Source organism: Lolium rigidum, chromosome 6, assembly GCF_022539505.1.
Source record: "Lolium rigidum isolate FL_2022 chromosome 6, APGP_CSIRO_Lrig_0.1, whole genome shotgun sequence".
NCBI lineage: Eukaryota > Viridiplantae > Streptophyta > Magnoliopsida > Poales > Poaceae > Lolium > Lolium rigidum.
In genome coordinates, this window is record NC_061513.1 from 243,376,961 (window position 1) to 243,389,391 (window position 12,431).

Sequence of the window (12,431 nt, forward strand, 5' to 3'; positions counted from 1 at the left end):
TGACATGATGAATATTGTGAGATTTAATTGGGCATTACGACAAAGTACATAGACCGCTATCCAAGCATGCATCTATGCCTAAAAAGTCCACCTTCAGAGTTATCATCCGAACCACTTCCAGTATTAAGTTGCAAAACAACGGACAATTGCATTAAGTATGGTGCGTAATGTAATCAATAACTACATCCTCGGACATAGCATCAATATTTTATCCCTAGTGGCAACAAGTACATCCATAACCTTAGAGGTTTCGTCACTCCCCGCATTCACGGAGACATGAACCCACTATCGAGCATAAATACTCCCTCTTGGAGTTAAGAGTAAAAACTTGGCCAGAGCCTCTACTAATAACGGAGAGCATGCAAGATCATAAACAACACATAGGTAATAGATTGATAATCAACATAACATAGTATTCTCTATCCATCGGATCCCGACAAACACAACATATAGAATTACGGATAGATGATCTTGATCATGTTAGGCAGCTCACAAGATCCAACAATGAAGCACATGAGGAGAAGACAACCATCTAGCTACTCGCTATGGACCCATAGTCCAGGGGTGAACTACTCACTCATCACTCCGGAGGCGACCATGGCGGTGAAGAGTCCTCCGGGAGATGAATCCCCTCTCCGGCGAGGTGCCGGAGGCGATCTCCTGAATCCCCCGAGATGGGATTGGCGGCGGCGGCGTCTCCGGAAGGTTTTCCGTATCGTGGCTCTCGGTACCGGGGGTTTCGCGACGAAGGCTTTAAGTAGGCGGAAGGGCAACGCGGGGGCCACACGAGGGCCCCACACGCCGAGGCCGCGCGGCCAAGACCCGGGCCGCGCCGCCCTGCCGTGGCGGCGCCTCGTGGCCCCACTTCCTTTCCCCTCGGTCTTCTCGTGCAAAAATAGGACCCCGGGCGTTGATTTCGTCCAATTCCGAGAATATTTCCTTTGTAGGATTTCCGAAACCAAAAACATCGAAAACAACGAACTGGCTCTTCGGCATCTCGTTAATAGGTTAGTGCCGGAAAATGCATAAATACGACATATAATGTGTATAAAACATGTAGATATCATCAATAATGTGGCATGGAACATAAGAAATTATCGATACGTCGGAGACGTATCAGGCCGCTAAAGTGGGCTGATAGGTTCGGCTCAGTTAACGAGAAAGCGTCCAGATCGGTTTTGAGAGAAGCAGCCCGATTACGTTTGGCAGTCCGGTTAACACGCGGTGAAAGGACGCTAGAGGATCTGGACCATCCGAATGTGAGATCCAACGGCTAACAATGTCAATTCGCTGTGGTGAGCTTCTAGTGGTTCCATTATACTGTTAACTAATTCTACGAGAGGACGTGAGACCAGCCGGTTGGTTCATTTGTTTTTCCCTTGCATGATTTTGTAACAAGGATCCCGTAAAAAATTCCCGTAGGTGTAGTGTTACTCATGTGAGAATGCCTAGCCTTTCAAGCTTTAACTTGCCTCTTAACCACTTCTTTAATTGAAAATTTAAAGGAGCAAATCAAAAGTTGAAATATTCAAAACTTCAAATCTAAAGCAATCAAGCACAAATGATCTGAATATTCATAAAACCAGCAATGGAATCAAAATATGAGAATATATTAAGTTCATATTTTTCTAAAAAGTAAGAATTTCAATGAAATATAAGCCCTTTTTAAATTCTATCCTATCAATGAATGTGGATCCGAGGGAGTATTGTTTTTTTTTGGAGAGTCTAAACATTTTCGTGGATTGAGGAGTCTAAACCAGTGCAGTGCCCGGCCTTTAATATTTCTGGCCCATGAATAATTCCACAGGTCCAACATCTTGTACTTCACTCATGGTCGTGACGGCCCAGCCCGTAGAATGGTCAGCTTCTCCTTCCGGCAACGCTCGCTGGAGAGCAGCTCCACAACCAGAGAGGAGGACGACGGAGGTCTCCACCAACCAGCCACCGACGCTCCCCAATGGCGGGCTACCGCGGCGCCTCCTCCTCATCCGCGGCCGGCGGCGGAGGGGCGGCCGCGTTCGCGACGCGCGTGCTCCTCCTCCTCACGCTGCTGCCGCTCGCGCTCGCCGCGTTCGCCTTCGCGCTCCAGTGGCGCGGCGGCATGCGCGACCCGACCGGCGCCGCGTGGCCCGCCGACACGCAGCGGTTCCCAGGCATGGAGAACAGCCCTCTCGGCTCCTCCTCCCAGGGAGGCGGGGGCTCCTACTTCGCCGTCTCCTCCGCGTCGGGCTCCTCTGCGGCCGCCGACTGCGCCGAGATCCTCGGCCGGAGCGCCTCCTCCCATGGCATCTCCCTCTACCGAGGCTGGAGCTTCGACTCCGAAGCCGCTATAACCCCTAAGGTGCATCCGCCCTCCGCTCCGATCTGATCTGCGCTTAGAGATCCCCCTTTCTACTTTTCTACAGCGGTTCGATGTGATCTCGTGCTACGGGATTGTGATTAGTATAGATGTGATCCGAGAAGTTAGTCTGCTGAGCTGATGTTTAACATAACCTCGACCGAAAATTTGAAGATACACTAACAAGATGATTCGATCACGCTGAAGGATTTCACAGTGGTACATTAACACCTCTAGTGGTTTCTTTTTTCAGGATTTAGAATCTCTGGCTAATAGGTTGACCTTATCTTAGAGCATCTCTAGCTGATCCCTTATAATCGCTTAGAGGATTAAAATTTCTGTACTAACAAGTCCAAAACAAGTGGAGAAACTAGATCACCAGCATCACTCTTAAATAGGTGCCACATTCTTGTAATGCGCTCCAATGCCGGCTAGGGTTCATCAAGTGGAGAAGCTAGAACACTATGACCTATGAGACTATGTTAGTGATTTGTATGCACTATACAACTATGTTAGTGATTTGTATGACAATGCTATGAATTTGTATGACTATGCTATGGATTTTATCACTATGTTTATGTGTAGTTGCAACAAAATCGCAGGAAATAATTTTTAGGGAGTTAAGTGTAGGGAATCGATTAGGTACCACTTTTCTTAGAGGACTAAATATAAGGAGTTAAAGGATACTCGGCCGGATAGGGGGCTAAATTATAAGGGATCGGCTAGGGATCCTCTTAGGTTCTTACTTCTTAGTGGAAAAGCCTATCCTGTAGACAAGATTTGTTGTTTCTTACTAGCACATTTTCTCCACTATATACCCATTCTTGTGTCATAATTAACATGGGTTGGACTTCAGGCTTATATCTGCATCCAACTATCTTGAATAGCAAGTCTGGCTAACAGGATATATGATGCTCACATGGTTTCTAGATATGGGATGACGTAGGGAGGACTTGCCAAAATCAGACCAGAATCGAATAATTTTGAACTAAAACAACTATTTAACTTAAACATCAGATCATATTTTAGTCGCGAAGATTCCAGTACGCATGTATTTATTGTGTAGCATGGCGCGACGCTTATGTAGAACTAATTCTGTCCCTGCGTATTTTTTTTATGATACTGCAGATCTGTATCACGGGAAGCACATCTGCTAGCCTACACCAAATTCTTCCATGGTTGTATTATCACAAGGTCATTGGTGTTTCACACTTCATTTTGTTTGTTGAAGGAGAGGCTGCTAAACCAGCTGTTACTTCGGTTCTTGAATCTATTCGGGTAATTAATCTCTCCCTGTACTTTTGTTGTATGATCTTTACTGGTATACTTCTGACTTCATGTGGCTCTATTTTAGGGTGTAAAAATTATTTTCAGAACTAAAGAACTAAAAGAACAACAAGACAGAAGGTACGGTGATACACTCAATAGTTATGTGCATACGCAACTACTTTTTTTCTGAAGTAACAAAGCTAGTTTTTGTAAATATGTTATGTTCGATGAAAAGCTCAGCTACAACACTAATCAACAATGATAAGACATGCATTGATAAATTCTGCCAGTATTGCTGAAAATGATGTGTCTTGAGTAGTTGAGTTGTTGTTAAGACATGCATTGATAAATTCTGTACGTAAAGATGTCAAATCACTTCTATCACAATGCCATTAATTGACCTTTTCATGTTCTTGCATTGTTGTTTAAGAATCTTTTTTTTTGTCTTGTACAAGGCTATTATGTATATTTTGCTATAAAGTTTGTTGATGTATATTCTTTATGCTTGGGTTGTCTATACTTATTCTATTTCTATCATTTTCAGCCGCATTTGGAATGAGACTTGGCTTTCAGGTTTCTTTTACAAGCCATGCAATTACGAGTTGTTTGTTAAGCAGTCACTTAACATGGAAATGGCTATTGTTATGGCAAGGGTATGAGCTATTTCTATCTGTTTGATAGTATCTGCCTAAATAGAAATTTTGACGTTCATGTCCTTTTGTAAGGTGTATTAAAGATAATCATCAGCATTTGATTCACAAATGGTGGTGCTCTTCGTGTTATCCATTGTCCACTACCATCTTACTGTTTCAAATATATATTTTTTTTGCGCCAGAGGACATATAATTATCATCATATAGTATTCTGGTCTCTGTTGAACTATTTAATAACAACAACATCAATACCCATTTATCATCCATAGTACAAGACTATAAGCTGATATGACGGATTTAAGTTACAATAATATACTAATGTCTCTGATACAATGTTTGTAGCTGCATATAATACAAACAGGAAACATGCATATCATAGTTACTCCTGAATGAAAATATATTTTCTCTTCTGCAGTCCAATAGTCTGTTCCATGTTTGTAACCCAGTCTCTACTTCTGTTTGCTAAAATTTCAAGAAACTCCAATCACATTAGTGTGCTTTGCTATTTTGCCAAGGCTATAATAGGAATGTTAGTTTACATCAGTCAATTGTTTCCGGACATTGACAAGTAGTTATGTTCTAAAGGAGGATTTTACATGCTTTTGTTGGTTGATTAGGCCTTGTATTTTGTAGTGAGTTTATTGTGAGCTTCCCTGTTTGATTATCGCAGGAGGCTGGAATGGATTGGATCATACATCTTGATACTGATGAGTTAATTCATCCAGCGGGTGCCAGGGAGTACTCTCTGCGGCGGTTGCTTTTGGATGTTCCTGATAATGTTGACATGGTTATCTTCCCCAACTATGTGAGTTACCGAGCTAATCCGTTCTTGAATTAAGTAACTCATTTCACATCTGATTGGTAAGATTCTGTTTCCTAGGAGAGCAGCGTTGAGCGGGATGACATCAAAGATCCTTTTACTGAGGTACGTAAGCTATTTTGCCAGTTTCAATTATTCAATGGAAGTGTATAGTTTGTCCTATACGATGGCAAAAAGGCATCGTTTAGTGAAACCCATGGTATAACTGCAAATCCAGATAATGGATACTTACTTTAGCCTGAAGACAAGTTGTATACCTGTAATTTGAAATGTTGTCATTAAAAGTTTGTGTCGATGAGAAGACAGTATTAGAATATCAAGAGGGGTCTGGTTTTGGCGATTGGTAGCAGAAGTCCTTGTTATTTCCTTGTAGGATCCAGGTCCACACTTGAAAGTACGGACTCACTGCTCTTCTTTAATTAGTATGCTACCATTGTTGTGCATTATCCTTTTAGAATACAATGTAGAGAACCTTTGGATCCCAGGCCATGAATTTTCTAGCCTCGCTCAATGTGGTTGGAACCGTAAGAATATCCACTCTTTTGGGGGCAAGGTAGCTTTGTTGGGTTAGAAAATTCTCGGTTTGCGAGGAGCCAATTCAGCGCACTCTAATTGACAAGACTCAAGCGACACAAAACACATTCAGCAACTCCCCTCCTTAACTAGTGGGTTGTTTTCTTACGAGGTGGTTGCATAAGTAAAGCAACACAACTAAGTAAGGTGCTGAGGCAAGTGCGACTTGGCTAAAATGTGCTAATATGCCCATCTAGGCTATAGCTCATGACAGCTAAAAATCCAAGCAAACTTATAGTACCATGGTTATGTAACTGCAGGTTTCCATGTTCAAGAAGAACTACGATCATCTTCCGAAGGATACATACTTTGGCCTCTACAAAGAGGCAACACGGGGTAATCCAAACTACTTCCTCACTTATGGTAATGGGAAATCAGCGGCAAGGGTCCAGGAGCATATGCGCCCGAATGGTGCTCATAGATGGCACAACTACATGAAAACCCCAAAGTATGATAGCAGATATCTAAATTTGTGAAGTTTTTCTTTTCTTTCTAGTGTCGGTACTAAATTATAGTCAGCTTCTAGGGAAAAATTCTACTGGATTACTTAGCCATCTGTTTCTGTTATCTTTCATGTAGTGAAATCAAGTTGGAGGAGGCTGCTATTCTGCATTACACTTACACAAAGTTCTCAGACTTAACTTCAAGAAGGGATAGGTGTGGCTGCAAGCCAACAAAAGAGGATGTGAAGCGATGTTTTATCTTGGAGTTTGACAGATTGGTGAGTTACATTTGTTTATTTCCGTTGCTACACCTGTGCAATATAAGTTGTTGGCCTATGGTTACCTGGTCAAACATTATGCAATTTTGTTTATTGAAGTGATACGTGGGCATCGTTTAAAAAAAGTAACAGCAATTCAGTATACAGAGGAAACCAGTTCGTAAGAACAAGTAGCTGACACTCTTAATGACCTTTTTTCTGGATTATGGCTTTCCCTGAAACAACTGATGCAGTTCCATAGGAATTTTTGTTTGGATAAGTGGAAAAACTAAATTTACTTCCTTTCCTCTGACATGACAGGCATTTGTAATTGCTTCAACAGCTACTGAGCAAGAGATGAGGAACTGGTAACCACCTTACCCCTCTGCACAACTGCAGCCCATCCCTTCCTATCCCTATCCTGAAGAACAGCATTATATTTGTTTGGCTGCATATGTTCAGGTACCACGAACATGTTGTATGGACGGACAAAGATACCAATTTGAAGCTCTTGAGGAAGGGTGTTTTAACACGCATATATGCACCAATGGTAAACCTTTTATCTTAAAATCGAAAAATGTGATTCGTAACCTCAATGCTGCTAAGCTATGTGTCATCTTTCCAGGCTATTATTCGTGGTCTCAAGGAATCTGGCATCTTCACCGCTGCAGTAACATCCGCAAAAGCACACCCTAAAGTAAAGTTGTCAAACATTGGTCTTGAAAACAAGGACTCTATCCACACAAATATAACAGCTGCTCGATCCACTACGTTAAAAGAAGGCGGTAATGACAATACCCATGCAAGTGCAAGAAAGATTCTGGAAATGATCGATGTCCAGGAAGAAGCGATGCCGCCATTGTCACCCCCTGGTTTCCTTGAGCTCATTGAAAGTGCATTATCATGAAATCATGAGAGGTTCTGGAAGCGTGTTTGATTGTTGTGAGCTGCCAAGAGGCAGCTCCTCAGAGCCGAGATTCCTAACCATGCAGTGTTGACCTGTACTGTTGAGCTTATATATAGATCTCTTCGTTGGTGCAGACTGTAGATTGTCACTACTTATATGTATAGATAGTGCTGGGAGTGTTGGGCGTTGTGTTGTCATGTCTCCTGATGATGTATCTTGCTGCCAGTTTTGAACCCTGGAATGAGGAAAACTTTATCCCTGTAAGAGCCTTGCGTAATTTGACCATATTTTATTGGTTCTCGGGTTACAATATTCTTTGCGTAGGTGCAGCAATCAAAATGGTGTAAATTGAGGACTGTAAACTAAGCACACTCAGTTGATTGATACAATGTGAAAAGAAGACTGAACAATTCCTTTTATGGATTTCTGTTTTGGAGAATAAATTCTGGACAATAGAGATTGGGAATTAGCCCAAACCGCGTCTTTTGGTTGTGTCACTGACATTTGGGACAAAATATCAAAGCCTACGGCGCATGAAAACCCAACCAGTACAAAGGTTCAACCCTCAGAGAGAGACTAAAATTTAAGTTATAATTTTTTTAAAAAATATAGGGGCTTTCCTACCACATTTTGTTCAATTAAGAAAAAGAGGGCAACTTTTAGTGTCAGTTTGGTTGCTGCAACCTCGTAAAATATACAACCTCGTAAAATATACAAACTTGGCATCAGTTCTTGTCAAGCATAGCTACTCCCAAAAATACATCATTACCATCGTCATAATAATTATTAGCGCCATCACCACATGCGAGCCGGCTCCTCGTACGAGATGCTTCCTCAGGAAGGCCGTAAACCACCTCATCATGTATTCAGGTCTCTTCGGTGGTGTGTCCTTGTGTTCCACGATGTGGCGGAAAGCATGATGTATGCAATTGGAGAGATGGGCGTTGTGGAAATAGGACCAACAAAGATGATCTTCATCTAACCATAGTTCTAATGGGCTTGTTGATGAGGTCAGTGTCCTTCGGGTTATCGTAAGTGAGTACTGAACGAAGTACTAAGTGATTCAACCTTGATGCAAGGAAAGTACACATCGTTGTCCATCATGATTATTGTTGTCTCCTCTGCCCAACACACATCCTCAAGCCTTTTTAGCTTGAAGACCTGAATCCAGCTTGCTCTCAAGTGCCCCAGATGGTTGTATATCTCTTCTGAGGAATCGACGCCAACATAACCGGAAAACAGCCTTTGCAAAAGTTTCAAGGTCTTTCAACCTAACCCCCTATCCATTGGGACCCCATTCTTGATGAGCTAAAAACCCTGTTGAGGACGGAGGTGGACATAGCTGGTGGCCATGTCATGATGTTATTCTTCTGAATTAGACATTACCTATTTGGCACCGACATATATCGAAGCGGCACCGCCGGCAACACTGAGTTTGCTGACATATTAGGCGAGTTTTCCTTCTCCTACAATACAAATCGAAGTACCGGAGAAGAACATTTGTAAGCACGCAACTAACAATGTGGATCTAGAAGATCTATCTATGAAGAAGAAAATTCTTGGCAGAACCTCCTAGATGAAGGGGTTTGATGCATGTAAAACAAAATTTTCGTCCTACACGATCACCAAGATTTATCTATGAAGATAAAATACCAAGATTGAATCTAGAAGAATTCACCGAACTAAAGCGGAAGAGGCTCGATGATGACTCTGAACGCGGCAATCCTTGCAGCTAGGCGTATCCCTCCTAGCTGCAAGGACATATCTCCACCTTGATCCAATCTAAGGATCAAAGGTATGATCCCTATGCTGGTATCCACACATCCTCTAGTCCAATCCGTAAGTGTTACGCCGCCTAGGACGTCATGCTAACGGTGAGAATTGGGAGCCTTTCAGCATGCGTATGTGGAGGACTTCCTCAATGGATAAAACACCAAAGGGAGGGAGAGAGAGAGAGGATAAGACAACCAAAGGGCCATTGTTTCTGAGACTCAAGAGATGTTTTGGAAGAGAGGGGCCACCTCTCTTTATATAAGGGTTAAGGAGAGGGATAACCGAGGGCAAGGGTGGCAGCCTAGGGCATCGCCCCACCCTCCCTTGGCTACCCCCTCTTTGGCAGGTTAGGTGGCGGGCCCTTTGCAAGGAAGGTTGTGTAGGAGCCCCAAAACCCTAGCTGTCCCTTTAATTAAGGGAGATCTAGTGGCTACCAAAACAGGGCTTCAGGGGTCACCCTAATGGGCCCTAGCTCTCCCATGCGGACAAACTTGGTGGGGCTGGACTTGGTGCGGCTAGACTTTGTGGTGTTGGCTTTTCGGCCCTCCCTTTGGCACTTCTCCAGTAAATTCCAGACACTTCAGGAATTACCCTGTAACTCTGGAACCCAAAATTTCCTCTGTATAAATTCACCAAAGCATTTACGACAAATTGTCTAGTAACTTTGGAACTCTTTTGGGCCAAGGGAGGCCCATGCGCCCAAACCCTAAGCCTAGGGCACCGAACCACATGGCCCATGTGAGGTGGGGGGCGTCAGCCGACCCCCTAATAGGCTCCCCTTCGGGAGGGGCCCATTAAGGTGGGATGCATTTTTTTCCTTTACTAAATAAATATTAATTTTATATTAATTTAATTAATTAATATATAATACATATTATTTAATTCCCAGTGACCCGAATCTCTTTTCAGATCACTTCGAACTTAATTCAGATCTCTACGGAACTATTCTGGTTCTCTCTTCTCTATTCTCCGGTGTTTCCAATGATACCAAAAGCATCTCCAAGCATCACCGAACCATTAAGAATGTTACGCTACGGTTCGAGAACACACAAACATGATCGAGACGCCTCTCCGATCAATGATCATTAGAGGGACCTAGATGCCTATAATGACATGTGTGCATTCCACGAATATACATCCCGTTGAACCATAAACGTGGAGTCATATTCCCATTGTCACTTCGATACCAGACTTGTTCGAGATCTGATCATCAATATCATCATACCTAGTTCAATCTCGTTACCGACATGGCTATTCAACTCGTCCCGTGATATTCCATCCTCATGACCGAGTCATACGCTGCATCTTTACGGATGTAATCTCACAGAGTGGACCGGAGTATCTATTCGTCACACGGATGAACAAATACCGATATTGACACATACGCCTCAGCCTACCCCTTTGGAATACATGTGAACACCTTTATGATCATCATGTTATGGTATGATGGTTGATGCACTCAAGGAAGCCTCCGGTGGTAGCGATCAAAAATGATCTCACGGTCTAAGGATTAGGTTACTACGCTTTCATAATTGTCACAACGATGAACTTTTTGATTTGATCGTGTTACAATACTTATATATTGGGTATGTCCATAATAACATTTGACCCAATGATATGATCCCATTTTCAACTAACATAAATGTTATTTGCATGTTTTATATTGTTTTTGGGGATTTTGTAAACAATACCCTCTCCTCCGGTTCTAACTTTGTCTCGCAGAAAACACCTCTTTTTAGTGTTTTTGACTTTCCAGGAGCCACGTGACTCGAAAAAGGGCAAGGTCAGGGGCAACACTTCGGAATTTTCGAGACGAACAAAATGAGATAAAGTGAGACGCCAGGAGATCAATGGGATGAAAATGGGCCCAGTGGCGCGCCCACCCACCTAGAGCGCGCCACCTGGTCCCGTTTCATTGTCGTCCGTCCAATTCACCTCAATCTTTCGCGAACCGAATTTTTTTGAATTAAAACACCTATATATACGACTCCTGAGATTTTCGTCGAGGCTACGGCGGCGGAAATAAAAAACACATAAACAGAGAGTCAGCAGGTCGCCGCCGGCGGAGATCGGAGGGGGGAAATGCTGCCAGAATCGCCTCCGGTGGACTCCTCCCCCCTCCGGTGTGGTCATCAACACCATAATATCCATCACCATCTACAACAACTCTCCATCATCCCCCATTGTAATCTCTTGGCAAACATGATGTGTATTGCAATCTATCACTTTCCCATGGTATTTTGTGTCTCCATGTCTTTGTTTGAGTAGTTATGGCATCTAAACAACATAGCACAAGAGAGAGATAGATCAATATATTGCCACAAACCCATAGTCCAGAGGTGGATTACTCCCTCTTCATCATGGCGGTGGTGTTGATGATGTTGGAGAGGGTGGAGATGCAACCGGGGATGGCTTTGGCAGCGTTTCCCCCTCCAATCTTTGCAGGTTCAGCCGCAGTTTCGTGGTTTTCGTGTTTTTGCGTTGCATCCTCCGAGAACGCCTGTGGGGTCTATATATAGTGGTTTTAGGTCAAGCCTGTCAGCTTGAGATCAAAACGGACGGCTACAGGCGCTCGAGGAGGGAACAAGACATGGTGGCACGGCTTAGGGTGGGGCCCACACCACATGTGCTCGTTCAGACCTCGCGGGCCCCCTCTGGTACTTATTCTGCTCATATTGTGTCTCCGGAAAAAATATTGACTCCAGAAAATCCTCGCCCCATTTGAGTTCCGTAAGGTCCCTAAAACTTAAAAACACACAAAACAGGGATTTTATGTTCTGCAAAGTTATAAACCAATGAAAGGGGATCAATGGAAAATCAATGTAAAATATGAATATAACATCTTATAACATGCAAATATGTTGAAATATATGAAAATAAACTACAAAGTTCATGTATGCATTTTACATGCATCTAATACCTCTATACTAGGATGTCCCATGAGAAGTGAGGATGTAAGGCCTACCGAGAATCACCACCTACCAAGGATCAAGATGGAGGCCCAACCGACTAGGAGGAGACCAAGACAAATCCATCTAGGACCCCAAAGCGGATAACTTGGCAGAATACGAGCCTCCTTAGGACTCTAAGTCATAGTCAGTTATTACTCGGCGTGTAAACCGGCCTGGCCTAGTATATAAGCTAACCCTTGGGTAGCCTAGGGGCACGAACAATCTCACCATTGTAACCCGCCATTGATCTTGAAGCTGGATAAACTGTATGCATCATCGTCCCATACACTAGATCACATGCTCTCTTTCTCTCATCGCAGTGAGGTACCCTCTATTGCGTACTTGTAAACAATACCATGACATGTCTCTCCTTTGGATCTGGGGCTCTAGGTCTCAAGAGCGCTAGCCGGATTTTCTTACCTATCACGCTTTCAGCAACCTCCTTCG

At 43.3% G+C, this 12,431-nt stretch overlaps 1 protein-coding gene across 1 annotated transcript; it reads left to right on the forward strand.

Annotated features, from left to right (window-relative positions):
- The first annotated feature begins 1,942 nt into the window (after window positions 1-1,942).
- LOC124661645 (glycosyltransferase-like KOBITO 1) lies at window positions 1,943-7,679 on the forward strand. Its single transcript, XM_047199519.1, has 11 exons — window positions 1,943-2,341; window positions 3,467-3,616; window positions 3,693-3,745; window positions 4,152-4,260; window positions 4,931-5,065; window positions 5,141-5,185; window positions 5,914-6,101; window positions 6,233-6,374; window positions 6,675-6,721; window positions 6,816-6,903; window positions 6,979-7,679. Exons 1-11 carry the CDS (start codon window positions 1,958-1,960, stop codon window positions 7,258-7,260), a joined length of 1,623 nt encoding a protein of 540 aa, XP_047055475.1. The 5' UTR covers window positions 1,943-1,957; the 3' UTR covers window positions 7,261-7,679.
- Window positions 7,680-12,431: the final 4,752 nt, after the last annotated feature.

Coding starts and splice junctions, on each gene's coding strand:
- LOC124661645 (XM_047199519.1), top strand. CDS start 1,958: ATGGCGGGCTACCGCGGCGCCTCCTCCTCATCCGCGGCCGGCGGCGGA. Junction 3,746..4,151: donor AAAGAACAACAAGACAGAAG/GTACGGTGATAC, acceptor TATCATTTTCAG/CCGCATTTGGAATGAGACTT. Junction 5,186..5,913: donor TCAAAGATCCTTTTACTGAG/GTACGTAAGCTA, acceptor ATGTAACTGCAG/GTTTCCATGTTCAAGAAGAA.